The sequence below is a fragment of the Tiliqua scincoides genome, chromosome 1 (genome assembly GCF_035046505.1).
Source record: "Tiliqua scincoides isolate rTilSci1 chromosome 1, rTilSci1.hap2, whole genome shotgun sequence".
In the NCBI taxonomy this organism is placed as follows: Eukaryota; Metazoa; Chordata; class Lepidosauria; order Squamata; family Scincidae; genus Tiliqua; species Tiliqua scincoides.
Window position 1 is genome coordinate 173,409,413 of NC_089821.1, and position 25,450 is coordinate 173,434,862.

The 25,450-nt window shown below is 43.5% G+C and overlaps 1 protein-coding gene across 1 annotated transcript in view; it reads right to left on the reverse strand.

The window, feature by feature from the left end:
* Positions 1–25,450, reverse strand: part of EYS (eyes shut homolog) — a 556,153-nt gene that overhangs the window by 233,752 nt on the left and 296,951 nt on the right. The window contains 1 exon segment of the mRNA XM_066622702.1: positions 24,314–24,464. Within this exon segment, the coding sequence (XP_066478799.1) occupies positions 24,314–24,464 (151 nt within the window).

Here is a 25,450-nt window from a genome sequence, read left to right on the forward strand (position 1 = left end):
TCATTGCATTCTGCATGAAATTACGCATTGACTGATATATAACATGTTGGTATTATTCCTCCAAATTCTGATTTTAGTGATTTTGAAAACTTGTAGAGTCACACACACACACACACACACACACACACACACACACACACACACACACACAGACCCCACGTGTCAACTTACTAACACCTTATTGCAGCAGTTCTCAAACTTTTAGCACTGGGGCCCACTTTTTAGAATGACAATCTGTCCAGGACCCATTGGAAGTGCTGTCATGGTCAGAAGTGATATCATCAAGCAAATTAAAATAAATAATTATAAATAATTAAATTAAAATAAAAGAAATAATTAAAAAGGGGGAGCCAGTCCTGTTCCACCAAGTGAATTTTCTCTGTAGTCTGCCTGCAATAACAACCCCCCAAAAAGAATCAGTGAGATTTCCAGCCCTCCCCAGAGCCAAATTTAAAGTTCTTCTATTTCAGGCATATCCAGATAAAGACTCTCCTGGCTTTGCAAGTGCAAAATAGAAAACTTTCCCCTTATCAGCTCAAGCCTCTTTTTTAGTTCTTTTTAGTGGGGGGGGGGGGGGCTGCCTTCTGGAGCATTTGTTGCACTCCAACTCCATCGGATCAGGACCATTCTGGTGGCCTCACATTCTCCTTTGCCTGGCCTGAATACCAGCCAAGGCATGTTTTCCTACTCACAAGTAAACGCGACTGTGAGGCTGCTTAGCTTTCTATAGGGCTCAATAGACTCGCTGCTGGGAGGGATGGGACCTTCTTCTCGGATGTTTTTTGGTGGCTGCATTCATTGGATCAGGACCATTCTGGTGTCGTTGGATTCCTCTCAGCCTGCCCTTTCCGAAAGACTATGGCAAGCACGCTTACTCATGAGTAAATGCATGATACGGCTCACTTTCACTTTCTATAGGGCTCTATGCATTTTTTGTTCTCCGGTTTTTTGGCCATAACTTTTGAAGGAAAGGAGCTATTTCACTCAGGTTTTTTGCATTGCATTCTGCTGTACATTCTGCATTCAATGGTATTTGTCATGATGGGGTAGCTCCTAAATCCGCGGTTTTAGAGCATCATCCCCCAGGGAGCGTCACCCCACCCAGCGCATCACCTGGTGTGGCCTAGCGATGGCACTGCCCAAACCGAATTATAGTTCAAACCTTTTTAATACAGTCACAACTGAAAAGGTGGGTTAAACATTCATCCATTCTCAATGCTGACTCTATGATACTTTTGGAGAGCACAAAAAGGCAGGGGTCATGATTGACTTTGCACCTCAGAAAATCTGGGTAATTAGTCACAAGAACCAGTTCAGTCTGCCTAATGTTGCCTCAATCAAAGTAACGCACTCTGGTATGCTCTTAGGAAAAATAAACAAAAATCTTTTCCTGCTTTTCCTGCAACATGTGATTTGCCCCTAAGATCCTTTGTGGGGAATCTCTCCCTGTTTAAGAAACAAGCAAAGTGGAAACATTCTAGGTGTCCCTTCTTTGCCTCATATAAAAAGCCATAATAATGCACTAGTGCAGTGGTTCTCAAACTTTTAGCACCAGGATCCACTTTTTAGAATGTGAATCTGTCGGAGCACTTTAGGGCATCTCTCAAGATCATGTAAATCACCCCCCAGAACTGATGTCATGACAAAAGTGACATCATCAAGCAGGAAAATTTTTAACAATCCTAGGCTGCAATCCTACCCACACTTACCCAGGAGTACCATTTACTATCATTGTTAAAAGTATATATATAGTACTCTGTTAAAAGTATAGATGTGTAACATTTCTCCAAATGCAGTCACATACCAGGGAAGCATTAAGTCTAATATATTAAAAATAAAATATTGAAATGAATGGGGACCCACCTGAAATTGGCTCTTAGTCATGAGTCACGTGACCCACAGTTTGAGAAAAACTGCACTAGTGCAAAGAGTGACTATAGAAACATGGTGCCCAAACACAAAGCATCACCAGGCACTAAGCAGCTGCTCTCAAAATGCTTTGACCACTCTTTTTCCTATTAAGAGCACAACATCTCACTGAAGAAGAAACGTTTTATGCTTCTCTAAAGATTTTTTTTTTAATGGAGTAACAATTCTTTCCCCAGATACTTAGAATTTTTTGGATTATTTAAAAGATCGTAAGGCTGCAATCCTATACACACTTACCTGTGAGTAAATCCTATTTAACACAGTGGGTCTTATTTCTGAACAGATATGCATAGGATTGCACTGAAGTGGTTGTTTTTCTTTTCAACCTCTTATTTGCATTTTCCCTCTCCACACTCCACTTGCTTCCTATGTCCAGTCCTCCTTGCTGAGCTCAGTAATAGTTACAGCTTCCAGAGCTTTCACTCGCCAAGGACTTGCTTGCACACTCAGAGTCCAACATAGGAAGCCTGTGCACAAGTTTCGTCCAAGATCTCCTCATGCTCGAGGTAGAATGCCAAATGCATTCACATTTATTACCCTCATTTGGTGGTATGTCAGCCTCTGCCCCTCCCACTCTCTGAAGTTGTAGCTCAACACTGTCCTTCCTCTTCCTCTCTGTCCCCCTCTTCCTTCCCCAATCTAGAGAGTGGAAGTAGAGGCAAATAGACAGAGATGAGTGCCCCTCTGCTGCCAGAGGCGATGGTTTCATAACCTCTTGGATGGACCAACCCTGTCTGTGCAGAATGACTGGATGAGAGGCTGAAAATGTATGATGCAAACACTATGAACCTCTGAATCTACGAGAAAGAGGATCAGTGTAGTACAATGGAATGAGTCACAAACACTGGTTGTTATAGTTCCCCTAGGAAGTCCAAGGCCAGCCCAAGATTTCCTGGCACTTGGGACAGCATGCCAAATGCTGCCTCCCCTTAGCTGGTAACATAGCAACCTCTGGCTTCTCTCACTCTCTGGACTGGAAAAGGAAGTGGGGGGGGCGGTCAGAGTGGAATATACTCATTACTACCCTCTCTTTCACATTTCCTCTTCCACTCCATGCCCCTCTTCCTTTTCCAATCTGAGTGGTGGAAGGAGGAGGAGGAGCAGTGGAGAACACTGGGCAGGTGGAGGTAGGTGCCCCAACAAATTTTGCTCCCTGAGGCAACGGCCTCAGTCAGCATCAGGAATGGGCTGTCCCTGAGGAAGCCACAAATAGTTAATGCAGGGGCTGCAACTGGGCTGTGAGCTGTACGTTGCAGGGGGCTGCAACATCCCCTGTGTTAATGCACAGAGTTGTGCGCCATCCTCTCTTGCACCACCTGCAATCCTCAAGAAAACCACCTACAGTACACTATAGTAATCTAGTCATGTGGTTACAAATGCATGAATAACCATTGGCAGTGTGTATTCAGAACAAAGGATTATAGCTACCATTTACCAGATAGCACTGGTGAAATGTACACCTTCTTATAGCCACATCTTGGTATATCAGACACAGCAATGTATCCAAGAATGCAGCCACAGCTGCATATGTGACTGACTGACATATTAATGTCATGCTGTGAGAACATTCACGCTGAAGGTTTTGGAAGTGAGGAATAAATCCTCCCTTTTAAAACTGCACTTTAGGGCATCTCTCAAGATCATGTAAAGCCAATTTGTTGCTTCTTAACAGACATCTATCAGCCCTATTCGCATAATTCGGGTGGATAAAGCATACGAAAGGATAACAATTATGTGTGATGTATTTTGGAGCAGTTGCCTGTGTTCGTGATTGTCAAAACTAAACAAGAAGGCGGTAATTATTCTGCTTTCATTTATCCTACAGTGTTATTGAAAGATGCAAAAAGGTGCATTCTCCGTATATCTCTCAGGGAGGATTCTGCACAAAGCCTCAGGAAACAATTTTTGAGGCAAGGGCATTGAAAACAGGTGACATTACTATCACTGCTACTGTACCTTCCAAGGCAGCGATTTTCAACCAGTGTGCCAAGGCACATTGGTGTGCTATGAATGGGTCGCAGGTGTGCCGTGGGAAATAGGGCAGGGTAATTTATTAGTAGGGCCATTGGGGATGCTAGTCCCCCACAGGCAGTGTGGTGTGTCTTGTTAATAGTCAAAAAACCAGTGGTGTGCCTTGACAATTTTAGCACCTTGTCAGTGTGCCATGAGACGAAAAAGATTGAAAATCACTGTATGAAAGCTTACAATGATGCCTCCTTACTAAGGTATTGAAGTCTAATGATGTCTCTCCTGTTAACCCATTTTTGCCTGGCCCACAGGTATACACATTTGGTCCCTGTTGCATAAATGCAACACTGGGCAGAAATGGCTTAGAGCCCAAACCAGAGCAGTGCACTTTGGCTCACCACTGTCACGCACTGTCACAAATGTGCCATAAGGTACATTTGTGGACATTAGTGCCGGCCCCTGGCACTCGCTTGAAGTGCCGGGCAATGGAGAAGTAAGTCGGGGCAGGGGGAGGCAGGGAAAAGGCATTTCAGGATGGGCAGAGGACAAGGAGAAGGGGTGGCAGGGATGGAGTGGTGCAGGAAGGGGCAGGACCGGTAGAGCTCAGCCCTGCTGGGTCCAAAGCCCCATGTCAGGCCTCACAGTCCAACACAAGGAGTCCTTACTTTGCGCTGGCTAAATAGCCAACGCAGAGTCAAGTAGCTGCATTGCAGGGCTGCTCCCTTATTAAGGGAAAGGAAACCAATGTCCCCTTCTCCCAAGGAGCTGCCACTGGCTGCCCAGTATGCTTAGGATGCTGTGGGAGCCAATTTGGTGCTGTGGCAGCCCCACGTGCCAGGCAGCTTCAGGATTGGGCTGTTAATCACCACACTGGCCCATATTGATGCACCAATCTGACCAATATCAGCCACTGTGCCCTATGTTATTTATACTTTTATACTTAAAAAAAAATAAGTACAGAAACACTAATAGGTGAATTGGGAATAACAAGATTGAACAATATGCATTCATGTAGCATTCCTGAAGTACGTTGTGAGAGGTAAATGGTGCACCACTGCTGAGTGCTTTGGAGCTACCGGTGGAAACAGCTGGCAGATCTGCGCGTCTGCCACCAACAGACCGAGAAGATAAGGTGGTTGCAGGAGTGGGTTGTAGGCACTTCAGTGAAGCTTTGGGGTGGGCAGTGGGTGGAGAGAGGACTGGATGTGGTGGATCTCAGCAGCAACATCGTGCACCAGGATCCTATCCCCATTTTTCCAGCCTGACCCACCCCCTTTCCCTCCTCAAACTGATGCCAGCAAAATAGCTGGTGTGAGTCCAAAGAGATCCATTGACAACCAGGAGGCCTATCAGGAAGTAAGGAAAAGATATTTTTACTTAACTCTCAGCCGTCTGATTGCCCCTTGATGATAGCATGTAGCATGCACTCTTTTGGTGGCATTGTATGCTATGCACTGGCAGGGAATGGGATTGGGCTGTCTTAATTTCCATCTGTGACCAACCCTGCTATTTTTCTCCATTTTTAAAAAATTGTAAGCTCTTTAGGGTAAGAATCTCTCTAATTTTGCTTGTGTGACTGTAAGGCAGAGGTTCCTAGATGATGCTGAAGATATGCATTAATAAATGAATTGTTAACTGCAAAACTGAAGATAATCATGAAGGAGAATCTTTTTTCCAAAGTTTTGTTCAATTTAGGGGGGAGCAGAGTAGGGGGATAGGATTAGGGTTGTGATCCTATACTGAAAACAATGCCTGCTGCTTCATTACTTTGCCCTGTAGAGATTTGAATCAGCCTTCTGTTAAACTAATGAAAAATCAATAAATCAGAAACTTAAAATAAAGGGTGGATTGTCATATTAGGAGGATTGTCATATTATATCATAATATTGTCTTATTATATGAAATTGATTGGTTGGACACTGTCTCGATAAGGGTTCTTCTCACTCCAGTTTCACTTCTTCAGAACTCCAATGGAGATGCAGAAAAATTAATAAAGGACAGATCTACAAATCTGCTGCCCAAGTTCCTGGGAGGAATAACACAATGTTAGCTATACCTAGGCATGATCACTGCACATGACATTATGCTAGTAACAGAGGCAGAGATGCTGGCACAAATACTGAGGACTGGGTTGCCAGCAGCTTTAATTTTAATTACATGAAACAGATCAACATCAGATTCCTCTCCCACTCCTTGAACAGCACAAAATGAAACAGAACAGGCAATTAAAAAATAATGTGTTTGTTAAATTCTGCTGTATTTGATATGTCACTAAAAGTGCAAAAAAACCCAACACAATTGCAAAACTGCATCTACTTTTTTTTGCGGGGGGGGGGCAACTGTGGAGGAAGCTGATGAAAAACTTTCTTTTAAAAATAGAAGCTGAACATTTTCTTTTCAGTGGCATTTTCTAAGCACACCCTGCAATAACCCCACATGCTTCCGTTCCAGAAGGAAAGATGAGGATGGCAATGAAAGTTATATTGCTTACATGATTATCTAAAACAAAACAAGGAGGCTACAAATACTAGGAGAATTTAGGGACAAAACTAATAGCCCAATCCTATTCATTCTGTCAACAGAAGGCGTGCGCCAATGGAGACCCATCTTGCAACAGAACCTGTAAATCAGTGCAGGGGGTGGAATAGGTTGTTCCCTAGGAGGATCGGGCTGGCCGGGGCATGCCAAGGGCAGGCTGGGGGAGGATATTGGCGGTAGCAGTGCTGGTGATATTCCGAAATGCCCTGAAATGCTCCCCACTTGGATTTATGCCACCAAATGCACTGGTACAGTTCTGAGTAAGCCCACTGAGGACAGTGAAGTAGGTAAGTAAAAAAGCTTTTTACTTAAGCTTTTTTACTTACCTCTCCATCGTGCCATAGTCCCCAGCTGGCCTATAGCAGGCAAAGGAGGCTGCACCATGATAAAATTAGACTGTATGTGTCAAGTTCATTGGACAGGGAATAATAAGACACCAGAAACCACTTAGGGCTTGCGTGTGATTCACAGCCTTCCAAAATACATTACCACAGCTCAGCTGATTTTGAAAATTACGCTGCAGAGCAAGCTTTTTTCCTACTCTTAGGTAAGGGAATAAAATGCACTGATTTGCATTGCCATCAAATGGGCAATGGGCATCGATCTCCGTAAACAATGGCTGAAATCCAAAGTGTTAGAACTTTTATGTTCACAGGTGGGCACTGGAGGCCCCCTTTCTGGTTACTTGCCTTTGCTCCCAAAGCTTCCTAAACTCAGGGACCTGGAACAACCTCCAGCGCAGCACAAATATTGTGATCAAGAAGGTAGAATCAGATAGGAGGTGGGGGCAGGAAACATTGTTCTCTGCATCACCCTGTGTCAAAACGAAAAAGAAAACTTTCTGTATTTGGAATGCTTTCTGCCCAGATAATGGGTGGGCAAGAATCTCTTTCTCTCTACTAAACTAATTTTTTCTTGCAAAGAACATTTTATGTGGGAGAGGTCTTAAGAACAGCACCTCCCACCTACAATCTGAAGTGATACAGTTCTGTCTACCACTTCAGGACTACACTACCTTATTCTGCTGCATCTGTAAACCAGGCATAAATTATAAATCATCATTTTAAGGTAAGCATGGCAATACTTTGAATGTTTACCACATTTACATTTCACCATTTCTCTGAGGAGGTCTGGGTACCATACTCGGGGACTCTTCCATTTTATCATCACAACAACCCTGTAAGGTGGGTGTGTCTAAGAATAAATGGCTCAAAGTCACCTATTGTGCTTTCAACTCAGATTCCCATGACTGTATCCACTGTACATGATGCTAATTCAGAGTGATACTTTCTGGTGAAGTTCACTGCCTGGGCAGCTTATTTACTACTCCTTTTGCCCTGTATGAATTCTGCAGTTTTAAACATGCGCTCCCATGTCAGTCTAAGAAAAAACAGTGAATTTGGTGCTTCCCTTTTAAAGTAGCCCTCTGCATTTTACTCCAGAAAAGAAGGTTCAGTCAGGTATCTACCCCAAACAGACCAGAGTCCCTGCATTTTTAAAGGAGGAAGCAATTAAAATCCTGTTGAGTAAAATACTACAATAAAACCTTTGCTGGAAAGATTATGCTTGGGCTGTGGCAATCAGAATGATTATGGGTCAGCAGGGGACTTAGCAGCTTTTTTGCCTCCAGCTTGGGGTCTGAAAGTAGCAGTAGTAGTGCCTTGACTTCCTCCTCATTTCACCTCTTTATATTGCTTCCAGAAGCACTCACTAGATTTCTCTATGCAACTTAAATACATTTGCTGTGAAGGGTGCTTCTAAAAACAGGAGATGGGCACTGGGTTGCCTTGAAAAGTTGAGCGAACAGCCACCAACTTTATGCTGAGATGTAAAAGATGGAAGAGTTTTGTTTCTGTTCAGAAGGTTCTTATTACTGTTGGGTGTTTGCGGCCATGATTTTGCATGTTGGGTGCTGGGGATTCTGCATTGCTTTCAAATTCTAGGAAATGCTTTGCCATATAGAAACAAAGAGTGACACAGAAGTTTCCTGTTGGATTATCCTATAGCAGGCTTTGTGGTAAACATAGCAAGGTCTGCATTAACACCTGACTAATTAGAAATCATTATTTATATTGCATGATCTCCCTGCAGGTAATCTGTGAATTGTTGGCCAACGCTTTCTTTAGCTAGGTAAAAACATTACCTTTCGACCAGCAACTAACTGATTTTGATATTATCATTCCCTTTTTTTCAAATGCGCCATCACTTCTCTTCAAATGTGCCATTATCTATCAATTACATGCCACTTTACTACAGTGCCTTTGTCTTCCTCTTTATGAAGAAAAAGGAGAGCCCCAGAAATATCTTGACTCCTCACAACATGTATGATGTCTGTGTGCTTGGGCTTCAACTGCCTGCATGGAACTAAGCTCTCTCCACAGCAAAATGTAGAAATGCAGTTCAAAAATATGATGTAAAGGAGAGTGTGTCCACATCAAAAGTGGATAGAGAGACGCTCTTTACACTCTCACATAACACCAGAACCAGGGGACATCCACTAAAATTGAGTGTTTGGAGAGTTAGAACAGACAAAAGAAAATATCTCTTTACTCAGTGTGTGGTTGGTCTGTGGAACTCCTTGCCACAGAATGTGGTGATGGCGTCTGGCCTGGACGCCTTTAAAAGGGGATTGGACAAGTTTCTGGAGGAAAAATCCATTATGGGTTACAAGCCATGATGTGTATGCACAACCTCCTGATTTTAGAAATGGGCTATGTCAGAATACCAGATGCAAGGGAGGGCACCAGGATGAAGTCTCTTGTTATCTGGTGTGCTCCCTGGGGCATTTGGTGGGCCGCTGTTAGATACAGGAAACTGGACTATATGGGCCTATGGCCTGATCTAGTGGGGCTGTTCTTATGTTCTTATGATCCCAAAACTGGCTTATAAAAGATGGGAGATAAAACAACCCTCTTAATTTCTTCTGTACCACTCATGGGAAAAAAAAACACCAAAATTAATCCCTTCTAGAGCATGGAATTTCTGACATTCTGCCAAGACTGGCTTGTAAGCTTGGGCCTTTTTCTTGGGAAATCAATCTAGGGTGTTACCTCCAAGGCCTAGTAGCATTTTATGGCTGATTGATAGGATATTTGCTGAAGAAAGAAGTCATTACAATGGCCATTTTCCACAAGTGACATTTAATTACATTCCCTGTGTCTGTAATGAAAGGCTACATGGACAAGACTGTACATTTGATTTTTAAAAGTTCTCTTTTGTTCCACATCCTGTACCCAATAATGGTGAGACCTGGGGGATCAGGCTATACACAGCAGAACTGCTGCACAGCTAGGGGCTAACAGATCATGCCAGCACCTGCTGATAGTGAGAGGGGATGAAGTCTTGCAAGTGTGCGGGATCAAGGCCTCACCATACCCACAGACATCCACCTTACTAGTAGGTGAATACAACTTTCCAGCATTTCAGTTACTTTAAGCACATTTCTCTGGGCAGCCTCTGCTGAATGAATCCCAGAGGTTGCATCATGACAGTGCCATTTGTGTCAGTGTTGCCAAGCAACCAAGATTCAACCTCACTCTGTCCCTACATTGGGTCCTAGCAGTCTGTTCTGAGACAGCATTAACCAGGGAGGTGAAAGATTCTGAACACTCAGTTGCCACTGTGCTATAAAACATAACCAGCATTCCAATCTAAAATGCAGTAGGTTGTGAACTGCCTTAGGTTTACACACAAAGCATGACCATATTCTAATATATTTACCTTTCTGCAGTTCCTGCACTGAAACTCCAAACTATTTTTAAGTTTAGGGCAGTAATCGGGTGATTTAGATGGGGAGGTGCAGAAGTGGAAACCCAAATCAAAAACTTGTGTCTCCATCTGGTTTGTCCTCTCCTCTATAGTGAATTCATTATATAAATAAGTTCCACTTACTGTAGTCAAACACAGTCCAGTGCAAGTGTGGTTAGGATTATAGCCACAATTCCAGCAACTTACATTATACACTGCAAAGGCACAAACTCCTACAACATATGAAAGCCAAAGTCCCCCAATAGGATATAGCTCCTTATACAGCAATACCTTGGATAGTGAGGTGATATATTCCCAGAAAATGAAGTGCTGCGTGAACAAGTACTATTTGAAATACTGTTGCTCTAACAGGTAGGAAACCAGTGCTGACTGGCCCAGAAAGCACTCTATTGGTTAGAGTGGCTGTGAGTCACGTTGGGACAAAGTGCTGTAACAAATGAACACTAAAGGGCCCAAGTTATCAAAGGTGCAATTATAATGATCCCTGTAAATACGACTGCTTATTCGCTTATACCGGGTATGTCAAACATAAGGCCCGCTGAAGCAATTTATCTGTGCTCCATTATAATTGGGGACTCCCAGCTTAATAATTAGGTTCCCTCATACCTTGAAAATGTGATTTGCACATCTTCTCTTCTGTCATTTGCAGCTAATAAGTTTCTATGTGAGAACAAAGTCCTTATTTCTGTCCAACATCTACTTATTGATGTCACTTTCTGCTTAATGATGTCACTTCCGCCCTCAGCAGGTGCGATGAATGTTAACTTCGACCCTTGGTATGAAATTGGTTTGACATCCCTGGCTTATACTATGCTTATACTCGCTTAAACGAAGTCTCCTTATTATTCTGTATTAAGAATTAGAAGAAAAATAATACTAAAGGATTTATTAACAAGGATACTTGGCAGACACTGACTCTGTACTTCAGATGGATTTTTCAAATGTACGGAGAGAAGTCAATTGAAAATTGTTCCATAAGTTTTGTCCTTCATTTCTGAAAAATCACATCAGATTAAACCGTAAAATAAAGAGCAGCCAAAAGAAATGAAGCTGGACAGAAATGGGCACCGCGGTGAACTCACTAACATTTTCTTTGATTTAATTAACCAAAAAAGATAGATTACTGCAGACGTTTGTTTCTGCCCAAGATTTAAGTTTTGACTTTTGAGACAATATGGCTGAGGAAGATATTGTAGACTGCTACCACAGGTTAATTTAGTACTGTTCTGAAGCATGTATTAGTCTATAGGAGGTCTATAGGTGCTGAAATCTAACAGTCTCAGAGAATCACCTCAGGACAAGTTCTTGAAGCAGGATGGCTCAGAAGCTTTTTTTAGAATGTTGAGGCATCACAAAAGCCTTGGGGGAGGGTCCAAAATAGAAAAAAATAGATGGCCTTACAGCAGTTATAAAGTCTCTGACAGTGTGCAAAGCCACATGCTGCTGGTGTGCCAGCGGGGAGGCCACAGTGGCCCTGTGCATGGCAACAGCTCAGAACTGCCCCCCGACCCAGGTAAGCTGGCAGGGAACGGTAGAATAGGGGCAGGCAGAACAGGACAGCAATGGGGTGGAGAGGAAGGCAGATTGGCCAGGAAGGGGGCAGGTTCCGTGGAAGTAGTGTCCACCAAATTCAAACCAATTCCCAGATCTGAACCAACAATTTCACTGGTAAGATCTGAATAGACAGACCCCTTTGTGCTATAGATGGTCACCCCTCCCCAGGTAAGGGAACAAATGTTTCCTTACCCAGAAGAGACATCCAGGACACCCGCTTCTGCAGGATACAGCACAAGCCATTTTGGCAATTCTGCATTAGTGGTGGTGGGGGAGGCATAGTATTAGGCTGTGAGTCTATAAACTTCGTTTGTGTAAGCAATTTTTAGCCTTAATTAGCTATTAACTTAACTAGCTATTCATGGGCAGGAGGTCTGGTTTAAAGGGTAGAGCCTCCGTTAGCCTGAAGATAACATCGGAAGGTCGCCAGTTCGAGGCCAACAGCAGCTCTGTGAATGGCGAGACCTTGAAGCAGCTGACAAGCCCAGCTGAGTTATTCCTTTTTTTAAAAAAAATTTTAAAATATTTTTCAAAAACAAATATAAAGAAACGCACAACACACACACACAAACAACAAAAAACATAACACTTACTCAAAAGAGGGTGCAGGAAATCATATATCATCATATATCACTAAAACTAAGAAATAATTACATATATTAATCCTCTTCTAAATTTACCTCTTAATATCATTTTTCATTCATCATTCATCTATCATACCATATCAAATTATATATATAATACAATAATCTAAATGCCCTATCATATATTTCTAAAACTTCATTTTCAACCAAGCATAAAAAGGTTTCCATTGCTCAATTTGTGTCGGTTTTTGTTGGTGATCCAAAATTTCTGAAAGTTTATCCATTTCCACCACATTCATTATTTTCTCTTTCTCTTCTTCCTCACTCTCCATGGATCATATCTCAAAATTTTAACTTTATTGTCATCTGCTATCCATTCCTTTTCCTGTGAGGTCTTCAGTAATTTATCTCTGTAAAAGGTTCTGATGAATTTCACATAAGTTTCTCTTGGTAATTTGTGTTTTCTCAGATAAAAAGTGCTCACTCTTCTCACTGGATCCAGTTCTTTAAATATCTCCTCCATCGATGTATCAATCCCTTCTGATATTAATCAGGCAATCCATCATGACGTATCTTCTCCTTTCTCTTCTGGTATATTTTGTATCCTCACCCTTTGGACTTTCGCTGTTTTAGCCGCCATCTTTGTTAATGTTCTTTAAGACCACCAGATGTCCTCAGTGTATTATCTTCCTTGCTCCACTTATAAACACAAATCCAGTTCTTGCAATGTCTTTTTAAATCCACTAGATGTCACTGGCACACTGTTCTTGTTTTATTTTGTTTCTTATCTACTGTGTTTATACTTGTAGCCTTGGCAACCACATTCCTCAATCTGCACGAATGTCAAAACATCCAGCCACACTCCTAAATGATAGTAGCAAACCAAGGCAATAAGCGCTCCAATGCACAACCTTTATCCAAGGACAGTTAATTAATAATCCACCAAAATTCAAAGTTGCAAAGTTGCAATTATATTTTCAGATAACCGTAACAAGCTTGGTAAATCTCTTCTATGATTTCTCCTCACACCGATAAACAGCTGGGGGGAAATCTCCCCCCTCCTCTTCTTCTCACGGCAAAAAAGAACCAAATCAGGCAATCAAATTACTCAGTCTACGCCAGGCATACACAAATGGAATAACACTTGCTTAAGTCTTTCAACGTCTTCCCTGCAGGCGCCTTCAGCTTGATTCAAAATGAATTCTTCACCATTGCTGCCAAGATGGCAGAATCTCCTGGGGAAGCCCCCTGGCCGGGCTTTATCTCCTCAGGAATCTGCCATCACATGGAGGAGTTTGTCTCTCCTGACAAACAATCCTCGGATCTCCTCGGATCCACAGTTTTTGGAAAAAAACAGAGTCCTTTTAAGAGCCTGAGAAAGGCACGTCTGCTCAGTGCTGGCTGGCCTCTCCCCCCAGCTGAGTTATTCCACCTGTTCTTTGGTGTGAGCGAAGAAGTATGAGGGAGCTGCTTGTCAACCAGTGTGGGAGGCAACTGGGGGCCAGAAGTGATACCAGACCATGAAAGATCCATCTGAAATGTTGTGTGGTTCTTGCAAGACAGAACCTTTCTGTGATTTGTAAAAATCCCCTCGGGGATTTAGAAACAGCCTGCCTATGTAAACCAACTTGAATAAAGTCAGAGAAGTAATCCGATGACCAGAAAGGCGGTATATAAATACCCAGTTGTTGTTGTTGTTGTTGTTATTAATTACAAACAAATTTCTTTGAGAGTTGATATTTCTGCAAATTTCAGTTCAAGAAATTTAGTTCTGGAGTATTTGTATTTCACTGTACTTGGGACTGTGAAACCTTCGCTCTGATTGACTGAACTAGCTATTCATGAACATTCCAACTAAATAGAAGCAAACCAATCAGTACCAAAATGTTAACAGTCTGACTTCTGTGTGAAGGGCTAGCTGTCAGGTCAGGATTTAAGATTCATAAAGGTCCTGTAGAAAGGAGGAACTCTAGGGGGAAAGATGTGTGGCCCAAATGCAGAGGGAATCTGGTTAGGTAGAGACCTATATGAGTAAGTTTTGTCCTTACTAAGATAGCTTGTAAATCTTAGAAGAAGGTTGGCTCAAAAGCAGAATAAACAGTGGCTAGAGGAATCTGAGGAAAGGGCAAGTGACAGGCAGAAATTAAAGGTAAGATTTTGGCACTGTAGACTAGGGACTAGGCACTGTAGACAAAGGGACCGTATGGTCATCGGTTGTCAGCCTTGAGATGGATGCTATGCCTTAAAATATTGACTAAAAGGAAGCATTCTGCCAGCTTTGGCTTCCTTTATTTCCACAGCATGGTGGCCTCACAATCCGAGTGATACAGCAAGGGCTAAAAGGCAGTGGAATGAGAAGCTGTATTATATGTGACTTTGAATTCAGTACCCAGTTACTAGGCTTGAGGATTCTTGTATTTTTTTTCTGTGCTACTGTAAGCCTTGCAGTGTGCCACCACTGCCTCAAAGTCAAAACTATGACTAAGATAGAACAGTCTCCTGTGGAAGCAGGATGCTGCAGTTCGCTACAACCATATAAAAGCATTGCTTTGGCACTGAACCTGCGGCCTCCAACCTTGTAGGTCATTTCAGAACAGGTTTCTCAGGTGAGGTGAACTGTAGCCTTAGGCTACAGCTGGCTTGGAGAATCTCCATGGGAACTGGTCAACCCACATGGGAAGCAGCTTGCGAACCTTCCATACTTGGAGGCACTGCTTCATGGAAGCATTTTTCAGTGACCTACGCATAAGGACTATAACTTTTGAGGAAGTTTTTAGTTTCCAGTGCTTTCCATCCCTGCGGCACAACCTCAAAGTGCTTCAATGACAAGCTCATTTTCTTTTTAAGTATATATACCAGACTAATTGAAGGCTGTATCTTTACAATTAACTGAGTGATGGCTGGAAAGCAAAATGCACAAAGAGAAATGTTATTGTGAATAATAACTTAAAACAAATAATGACTTATTTCTGAATCCTGAAGTTCCACTGCAATTACCTTCATGCTAAGTAAAGTATCATTAATTGTTTGATTGGGTTGCATTCCGGTGCACAGAATTTAAAATAGGTACACTTGAAGGAAGATTAAAGGTTGTTGTCAAATACTCACACTAACAGTTGATTGCATTAATGGTTTTATTTGTGCTGCTGTAATTGCTGCAGTAATTTATATTTCTGGGCTTATTATTATTACACCACTGAAGATGTCAACTGTCATTATTTCATATTCCTTCTCTGTATAAAAAAGCTCCTCAGTATAATTAAACTTTGTAATGAAACTAAACACATAAAGTTTTTGTAATAAAGGAAATTTCCGGGGGTGCAGTACTAATTTTCTGTGCAAAGCGAGGAGATAAGTTAAAATGGGAAATACGTTAGGGCTAAAGAAGGTGTTTGCCTTCCAGTCAAGCTACAAATTACTTCTTTTGCACAGCTCATTTCTTCATGAAGCCACATTAAAACAAATTTGGAGGCTTTCAACATCACCATGAGGCAGACAGATAGTGTTTGCTTGCCCCATTTTAATAATAATAATAAAAAATAATAACTAGGTATTTATATACCACCTTTCTGGTCATCGGATTACTCCTCTGACTTTATTCAAGGCGGTTTACATAGGCAGGCGTTTCTAAATCCCTCAAGGGGATTTTTACAAACATAGAAGTTCTCTCTTTCAAGAACCGACAACATTTCAGAATGAATCTTCCTGGTTTGGTCTCACTTCTGGCCTCCGGTTCTCCCACGCAGGCTGACAAGCAGCTCCATCTCTCACATGGAGGGGAACCAAGACACTTCTTGCTCACACCAAGAGCAGGTGGAATCACTGAGCTGGGCTTGTCAGCTGCTTCAAGGTCTCATTCTCAGCCATTCAGGGTGCTGCCAGTGTCCTCAAACTGGCGACTTTCTGATGTTATCTTCGGGCTAACGGAGGCTCTACCCTCTAGGCCAGACCTCCTGCCCACAAGATACACATAAGATACTAATATTTAACATGTGTATAGTGTTTCCTGAGTGTGCAAAGTACTTCTCATGTGTCATCCTGATGAAGTCCTTACACAACAACAGTAGCAATCACCAGTGTAGTGCCAAGAAGAGGCACACACCCCTTCCAGGAAATCTAGTACTTCTTCCCACCTTGAGATCATGTCAAAACCACACAAACTGTCATGCCTTTGGTCCAGATCATGTTCTGACGCTCTACCCAGCTGAAGATCATTCTGCCAACCGGCAGCCCTCAAGCTGAACTTCCTGAGAGAGGAGAAAGACGGGAGCAGTGGCTTCGTTCGGGGGTGTAGGGGATGTGGGCCACGCTGGGTGATGCACTGGGGGGGGGTGATGCGGCCTGGGGGGATGATGTGCTAAAATCACGGCATTAGGAGCTACCCTGTCATGCCATACACCGTTGGATGTAGAATGTTCAGCGGAATGCAATGCAAAAAACCGGAGTGAAATCGCTCCTTTCCTTCAAAGGTTATGGCCAAAAAACTGGAAAGAAAAAAATGAATGGATCCCTATGGAAGGTGAAAGTGAGCCGTATTGTGCATTTACTCATGAGTAGGCATACTTACCATAGTCTGTCAGAAAGCGCAGGCTGAGAGGAATCCAATGACACCAGAATGGTCCTGATCCAATGAATGCAGCCCCCCAAAAACACCCGAGAAGGTCCCTCCCTCCTAGCTGCGAGACTATTGAGCCAGAAACAAAGCCATGTGGCCGCATTTATTATCTGGATGCACCAATGCAGCTTACTCCCACGGAGGTGCAAACATGCTTTACAGCACATTTGGGACCCTCCAGGGCCTCCTATGCCGGCATAACTGCCGGTTAGGATTGCGCCCTTAGTCTCTCAGCTTCCCTCAGTCCTCCACACCCCCCCCCCATTTCAGTGGGCCCTTGGAGAGGGATTGGTTCCAGGACCCTCTCATTGACACCAAAATCTGCAGATACTGGAGTGCTGGATAAAGGGGGCAGGATGATAGCTCCACAATACCTTATTTTGAGACAATGATAGGCCTTCTAGAGGTCCTGCTGGGCTTGCAGCCTACTCTGTTGGCCTCCCAGCACCTCAAAACACCTCCAGGAAGTGAACAGAAACTTCTGTTTCACATCAGTGACTTCCAGTTGCGTCTGGGAAGTGTTCTGAGGCATGTGGAGGCCAATGGTGTGGGCCAAGTGCCTCCCCGCACTTTAGAACACTTCCCAGACATGGCCAGAAGTCATGGACATGAGCTAAAAGTCACTTCCTGGACATGTTCCGATATTCGTGGAAGCATCCGTGGTGATGCAAATCCATAGATGCTGAGCCCACGGTACTTGAAAATAGTATTGGAAGCAGCCAGAGGAGGAGGAGTTGGGGGTAAACAGCTATGGTGGCCAAGTTTGCAGATGACATCAAATTGTTCAGCATGGTAGAAACTAAAGAGCTGCAAAAGACCCTCTCCAAACAGGAAGAATGGGCAACCAAATGGTCTGCCTTGCAGGATACAACAAGTGCTCCTGTAGCATGGCTGAATTTGTGAGGGAGGATTAAGTTAGGATTGGATAGTCAGTTTTGCAGCCAGTTTTGTCAGTTTTGTTGCTTCAGTGGCAGAGCTTTGAAGATTACAATGCTAAATATAGCATATACCATACCAAGTTATAACATACCAGGTTAGACAAGGCAGCTCTGGTGGCCAAACTCACATATTTCACCTCACTGAGCTCTCATCATGTATCAAAATTTAAAAAGATTTTATTTTACTTATAGATTTTGTATATAGATTTTAAAAACAAGACAGAGCAAGTAGCCCCACAAAAGAATAACCCAGGATAATACCAGAGCTGAAAATTTTCGAGTGCTAAATCCCTAAGCAATGCATATAACATATGCAGGTTTGCTGATAAGTTATATGAACAATGCTCTGTAAACTAAAAAAATAAAATAAAAATAAAATGCTTTCTCCTTTCTGTTGGATTTTTATGAGAGCTAGATGGAGAAAATTCCTTTGTTCATTGGAATGGAAAATAAATTAGCAATTGAAGTCATCACCATTTTAAAGAAATTGAATTCTTCTAGTATAAAAAGAACCACGGGTGGGCAATGTGATGGTCAAGGACACATTCAAAACCTCTTAAACTGCATCACTTTACAGACAGTATTTGCTTTGCCTCCTGACCAATTCATCTAAAGTAGTAATAAGGGAGACAAGGTCATAGTTTCTCCCTGAGGCAGAACTACATTTTAGCTCATTTTAAGACATGTGAGCATAATCTGAATAGTTGAAATGCTGAAACTAAACTAACCTAAGAGCTGTGGCTCTGTGGTAGAGCACTGCCTTGCAGGCAGACGTTTCCAGGTTCAATACCTAGTGGCTCCAGGCAAGATTCCTGACTGAAAGTGTGGAAAGCCATGCAAAACTAGCATATCTTTTGAGGGGTCTGAGACAACAAAAGGGGAGAGAGGAGATTCCTGACTCCGTGAATCGTCTGAACCACGACCTCGTGATCCTGCAGGAGCTAAATTTTAAGGGCGAAGAGGACAGGAGCAATGCTCAGAGGTTCTGGACATGGGGTCCATCCATTTGGTCCTATAAGACCGAGGGGACAGGAGGAGTGGCTATTCTAGTGCGAAACCAAGATGACCTGCAAATTCAGAAGTCGTTGGAAGTGGTCCCAGGCCACCTGGTCGTCCTCGATTTTAACATCATCGGGATACAGAGGGACGGGAAGGAATATCAGAAGCTCTATAGACTTGGTGCGATCTATGCCCTGATCCAGGCCAGACCTAAAGAACTGTGGGCCAAACTTAAAGATTACGTAATCACCAACAGGTCCCTCATAGTCGCCAGAGACTTCAATAACAGATCGAGAATAGAAGACAAGCGTAATCTGAGAGATATGATGACGGGACACCTGGCTAAAGGTTGTCCTCTGATTCCAGAAGAAAGGAACCTAAACGCCCCTTTTTGCTTAATTTAGATTTAGAAGATAAAGCGCTTTTAACTGATAACGGGTTAGATTTTTTTCCTTTAAGTTGCAGGAAGGTTTATATGAGTAATTTTCCACAGATGGCAGGTGGATGTTTTATTTACTATCATCCGATGGTGGCCAGCAGCATAGACAGGGTGTGGGCAGAGAAGGACTGGACGGTGCAATCTTGCAGGATAGGACTGACCCCTTGGTCAGATCACGGGTACCTTTCCATAGAGTTGTACAGTGATCGCCTGACCCTGCATGGCAAACCAAGGTGGAGACTGCACCCCTCTATGCTGTGTGAGCAGGAAAATAAAGAATTAATAGAGAAGCGTATTATCACTTGGAGAGGATTAACTGAGGTCAGAAGGAACAACCCGATCAGATGGTGGAAGGAGCTAAAGAAGGAAATTAAGCAGAAGTGCATCGCGATGTTATCACACGTGTACAGGAAAGAACTGGCCCAGTACCATAGAGGCCTTTTTGGCTTTCTGAAGGCCCATCAGAGGATCAACAAAGGACTGGCATGGAATAAGAAGAAATTAGAGAGTGATGGGAAGATAATCCAAGAATATCACTGGAGGAGGAGAGAGGCCAGAATACAAAAGCAGAAATACAGATCAAAGGGGTCAATTGTGGAGCAGGAAGACTGGGAGAAGAAACGAAGAGGGGGACGGATGATCAGGAACTTTGAAGAGCTTCAAAAGTCGGGAGGAGAGGAGATAAAATACTCAACCGATGAGATGTTGAGCATGATGAATAATCACTACCAGGAAATGTACGCTGAGAAAAAGATAGAAGAGCAAACCATGACTGACTTTTTGATGAAAATGCCTAGGATGTCTATGACTCACCCAGTAAGGAAGAAGCCGAGGAGATGACTAAACCCGTAACAGAAGATGAAGTGCTGGAGGTGATAAGAAAGGGAAGAGACGGCACTGCTCCAGGTCCCGATGGACTAAATTACACCTTTTATAAGTTGTTTCAGAAAGAACTGGCCGAACCCCTAGCCGCAGCTTTTAATAGAGCTTTATGGGAGGAGGACAAATTTAGAGATAGTTTTTATGGAGGAATCTTAACCTTCATTTATAAAGAGGGGGATCCTACTCTGCCTAAAAACTGGAGGCCCATTACTCTGACAAACATCGACTATAGGATTTTAGCAAAGATTTTGAATGACAGACTTTCCAAAATAGCCCCTAAGTTGATTATGAGGACCCAGATTAGTGCTGTCCCAGGGAGAAAGATGACCAATTCCTTAGTTCTGGTTAGAGAGATCTTTCAGATGGTGGAGAAGGGAAAGTGGAAAGGGATACTTCTACAAATGGACCAATATAAGGCCTTTGACAGAATAAACAGAAAGTATCTCTGGCAAACGCTTATGGCAAAGGGTGTCCCAGATGTTTTCCTAAACTATATAAAAACTCTGTATGAGCAGGCATCAGTTATGCCGCAGGTAAATGGATGGAAGGGAAAAATCATACCCATAGAATCAGGAATACACCAAGGATGTCCACTGAGCCCGCTCCTCTATGTTTTAGCGTTAGATCCTTTTCTGGCTATACTCCAGGCAGAGCCCAGAATAAAGGGAATTGCCATGGGTGGGGAAGGGAATAGCTCAGAGGCTGGGAATGCCATTAAAATGGTAGCCTACGCAGATGATGTGTACGTTATGGTTAGAGACGTGGGTGAGATGGAGACATTGAAGGGAATAATAGATGAATACAGCAGGGCCTCGGGAGCGATGATAAACAAGGATAAAACCAAATGTTATTCTCTTGGGTCGAGGGGGAAAAACAGAGATGAGGGCCATGGGGGCTGTTTTTGAAATGGATGAAAGGAAACAAGAGGTTCAAAAGGTGGAATCTGTAAAAATTTGAGGTACTTTTGGACTGAAACAAAGAGGGTGGGAAGAGAACTGGAAACTGTGGACCTCTAAGGTGGAGGAAAAACTGAAGAGGTGGAAAAAATGGAACTTGAACCTGTACCAGAGGGCACATTACATCAATGTGTATTGCGTTCCAATGGCGTCCAATTTGGCGGTGAAACATCCCCCGCCGAAACAGGTGGTGGACAAGGTTACCCATCAGGTTCTTGTTTTCTTGTGGGGCACTGCCTTCTTCCCTCTTGCCTGAGCGATGGCATATAAGAAAGTGAAAGAAGAAGGACTAGGGATTTGGCCCTCGGACCTTTGTTCTTGGTGACCTTTGTCTCCTATAACTTTGGCAACTGGGCAAAATGGAGGCAGAGGCCACAGGAAGGGGGAGACTTTGCATCTGTATGGGCCCAATTCGTAGACACTTGGGAAAAGACAACTTGGGGACAGAAATGGTGGGCGAAAGAAGAGATGGGATACGTACTCACTCAAGTGATAAAACGATCTTTGCCGGAGTACATGAGGGAGGTGGTGACTCTGATGAAGGAGATGGGGCTCTCGGCCAAGCTGTATAAAACCAGCGGGCTGGAAGGGAAACAACTCAAGTGTTACGTGTATGAAACGACGGTACAGGAGTTTATCATGAGGCCTCACCAAGAGAAACAGCAAAGTAAGACGCACCTTTCCGCGTACCTCTTGCAGGAGAAGGTGGCGCACAGTGCCTTTAGCAAGAAGAGAATCCCATATAGTTTATGGGAATTAAGGTGGAGGGTTTTCCATCAGGTCGTCAGGGTGGGAGCGGCAAACCCATGGTTGCAAGAAGATCAGAAGAGGTGCAAGAGGCCGACCTGTTCGGGGTTGGGACCCTCTAGATCAATAGGCACCCTGCTGCTGAAAGAAACGGTAGCCCATTTCGTCCAAGAGTGTATGCCGGTGAAGGAGTTGTGGAGGGGTGTAGCAAAGGCCTTCAAGTGGCCTGAACTGGCCCAACAGGCCTGGGAGACTATCGTCTCTGGGAAGAAGCCAGCGGGAGGTATGAGGGGACCCAAGAGGATGAGTAATGCGGGACAACGGAGGGGAGGAGACGATAGGTGGGAGGTGCTGTGATCTATGGTTAGATTGAGGTGCAAAAGAGAGCGACTAAGCTGATTACGGGGCTGGGGCACCTTCCTTATGAGGAAAGGCTACGGCGTTTGGGCCTCTTCAGCCTAGAAAAGAGACGCTTGAGGGGGGACATGATTGAGACATACAAAATTATGCAGGGGATGGACAGAGTGGATAGGGAGATGCTCTTTACACTCTCACATAATACCAGAACCAGGGGACATCCACTAAAATTGAGTGTTGGGCGGGTTAGGACAGACAAAAGAAAATATTTCTTTACTCAGCGCGTGGTCAGTCTGTGGAACTCCTTGCCACAGGATGTGGTGCTGGCGTCTAGCCTAGACGCCTTTAAAAGTGGATTGGACGAGTTTCTGGAGGAAAAATCCATTATGGGGTACAAGCCATGATGTGTATGCGCAACCTCCTGATTTTAGGAATGGGTTAAGTCAGAATGCCAGATGTAGGGGAGAGCACCAGGACGAGGTCTCTTGTTATCTGGTGTGCTCCCTGGGGCATTTGGTGGGCCGCTGTGAGATACAGGAAGCTGGACTAGATGGGCCTATGGCCTGATCCAGTGGGGCTGTTCTTATGTTCTTATGTTCTTATGATAAATCTGTATGTCCTTTTTGCGCTGGGCAATCAAAGGGGCAAAGAAATAAAGGAGAAAAAGTCCACCAACACGCAGGGATGGGTCCGCTTTGTGGTCTCCAGAGCATATGGCACTGTGGCTTACGAAAGGGTGAGAACCAGTAGAGACAGGTGGAAAAAATGGTGGGAGTGGTTAGATGGGGTTAGATCCACCTATAACGTGATGTACCTGTGTTCTAGTTAAACAGTTGATGTAATGTGACTGTAGTTGAAAATGTAAAATGTGATTTCCTTCCTTTGTATTATTTATTGTCATACGAAACTTTTAAAATAAAAATCTATATTCCCCCCCCCCAAAAAAAATCTATATTTTCCAACTCTCTGCACCCCTTTCCTGAATATGCCTTCCAAAATTTGTAGATTGGAGTAGATTTCCCTAGCCTACGGAAATATTGACAGTCAATGTTACCAGCAGTGCTTTCTAAAACACAAGTAACATGTGCACTGGGGGGAAGACAGTTGTATGCAGTGATCCAGTGTAATGGCCAATAGTGTGACTGTATAATCTGGCAGCAAAAGGAAAATGAAGACAAGGGTGAAGGCGCACAAAAATGTATTAAAGTGCTCAAAAACCAAAAAGGGGATTCAAACTGGGTCTAAGGCTGCAATCCTATCCACACTTACCAGAGAGTAAGCCCCATGGACTGCGATGGGGCTTACTAGTCAGGCATAGAATTGGGCTCTCAGTGAATTAGCTCACACACAAACGGCCCAATCCTATCCCCCACCACATTATAGCATGCAGCTGTGCCAAGGAGTGCACAATGTATGCTATGGTGGAAAGGAAACTGGACAGCCTGCAGGAAGTCAGTAAAAAAATTTACTTAGCTCCAGCCTATGCTCTCATGGGTCTCCTTCGACGTGTGCTAGCTATTTTGCTGGTGCAAGTCTGAGGTAAGCCAAGGGGCATGATGGGTTGGAAAATGAGGGGTGTCTGAATCTGAGCCTTGTGGTCACAATGGGGCAAATGCTTCTTTCCCCTGAAGAAGCCTCCTGTTTGTTCGATGCAGCATGCACCTCTGTGTTGTGGTTACATTGTCTCTGGTGGCAGAGCATAGGATTGGGGCCATGATTTATTAACCCCATCTACACATGTTACACCAAATACAAAAAATGTGGAGTTTGCCAACTTGCTATGAAGAGATATTCAATTATCTGGTGAATATCCAAGATTATGGCATTCCCCCCTGTAAATGATGACAATATCATTGTTATGTGCAGACATTCACTGGTTCAGCCTATTGCCTTTCCATTCATCCATCTGTTCTTCCATGAACCAACCCTTTGAACCACAGAGAAGTGCTTGCAGGGCAAACACCACAGTGACTGGAGCTAGGAAGCCCAAGAAGCATGTTCTCCATAAGATGTCAGCATGCTACAAAATGTAATGATACCTGCTTTGTTGCATAACGCTGTGGTAAGCCACCTATAAATATTGGTCCTGTTTCTTGCCAAGTGAGAGTCGACCAATGATTGCCGGGCATGCTTGTCTTTGTAGTTACTCCCACGATAGTCACTTCAGCCTCACACATTGCCAGGTCTTGCCTGCACAAATTTAGAAAGAGGAAAAGCTTTACAACCATGCTATACATTGCGTAAAGGCTCCTCGGACAAAGGTTTCTCAAACTGTTGCCAAATCAACGAGAGATGAAAATATACAGTTCCTCTTATATTGAACCCCGTTAACATAACAGCAGCTATTTGATGATAAAGTTGGGACATTGACATAATTTTGGGGTGCTATTGCCAAGGAAAGGGGAGAGGAAGGGAAAGGGTGGATCTCAGTAGTACCAGTGTGTGCCAGGATCCTATTTTCTCTTTTTTCAACATGCCTTTTCTTGGACTTGCATCAGCTATACACTTGGAGTAGGTCTAAGGAGACCCTTAGGCCACCAGGAAGTCTACACAGAGGTAAATAGAAAATATTTTTACTTGCCTCTGGCAGGCTTCCTGACCATGCCACCCTCCACCTCTGGGTGCAGCATGTGCTCTGTCAGCATGGCTGCATCATCGATAATGGTGGGAGATACTATTGGCAGGGCCTAGGAGAGGGGGGTAAAAGGGGTAATTTGTACCTGGGCCCAGAGTCAGAAAGGGAGCCCAGGAGCCAAAGGAGGGGGCCCAGAAAGTTCCTGGGACCTGACATTTTTCTGTCTTACCTGAACTAACTGCCAGCGCATAATGCTGGGGCACAACCATGTGCATGCAGTGTTAAGTACTGCTGCAAGCCATACACACCAGGCCCAGGAAAGCATCCATGACCCTCCTTAACACAGTGTCAAATCTGGGAGGAAACTGACCTGCTGCAGGAGCTCTTTGGCTTGTGGATCCCATAACCATGAAGGAGTGTATAGAAGCTCAGGAACACAGCTGTGGGGCTATAGCTACTGCAGAAGTTCATTTTGATCCATTCTAGTGTGAGCCTAAATATGATAATGCTAATATTCTACAATCCATTTTCTATATTTGAAAAATTTTAGAGAGACTTAAGAGGGTGTTTGGTTTTCAATATTACTTTATCTAGCTGCTAA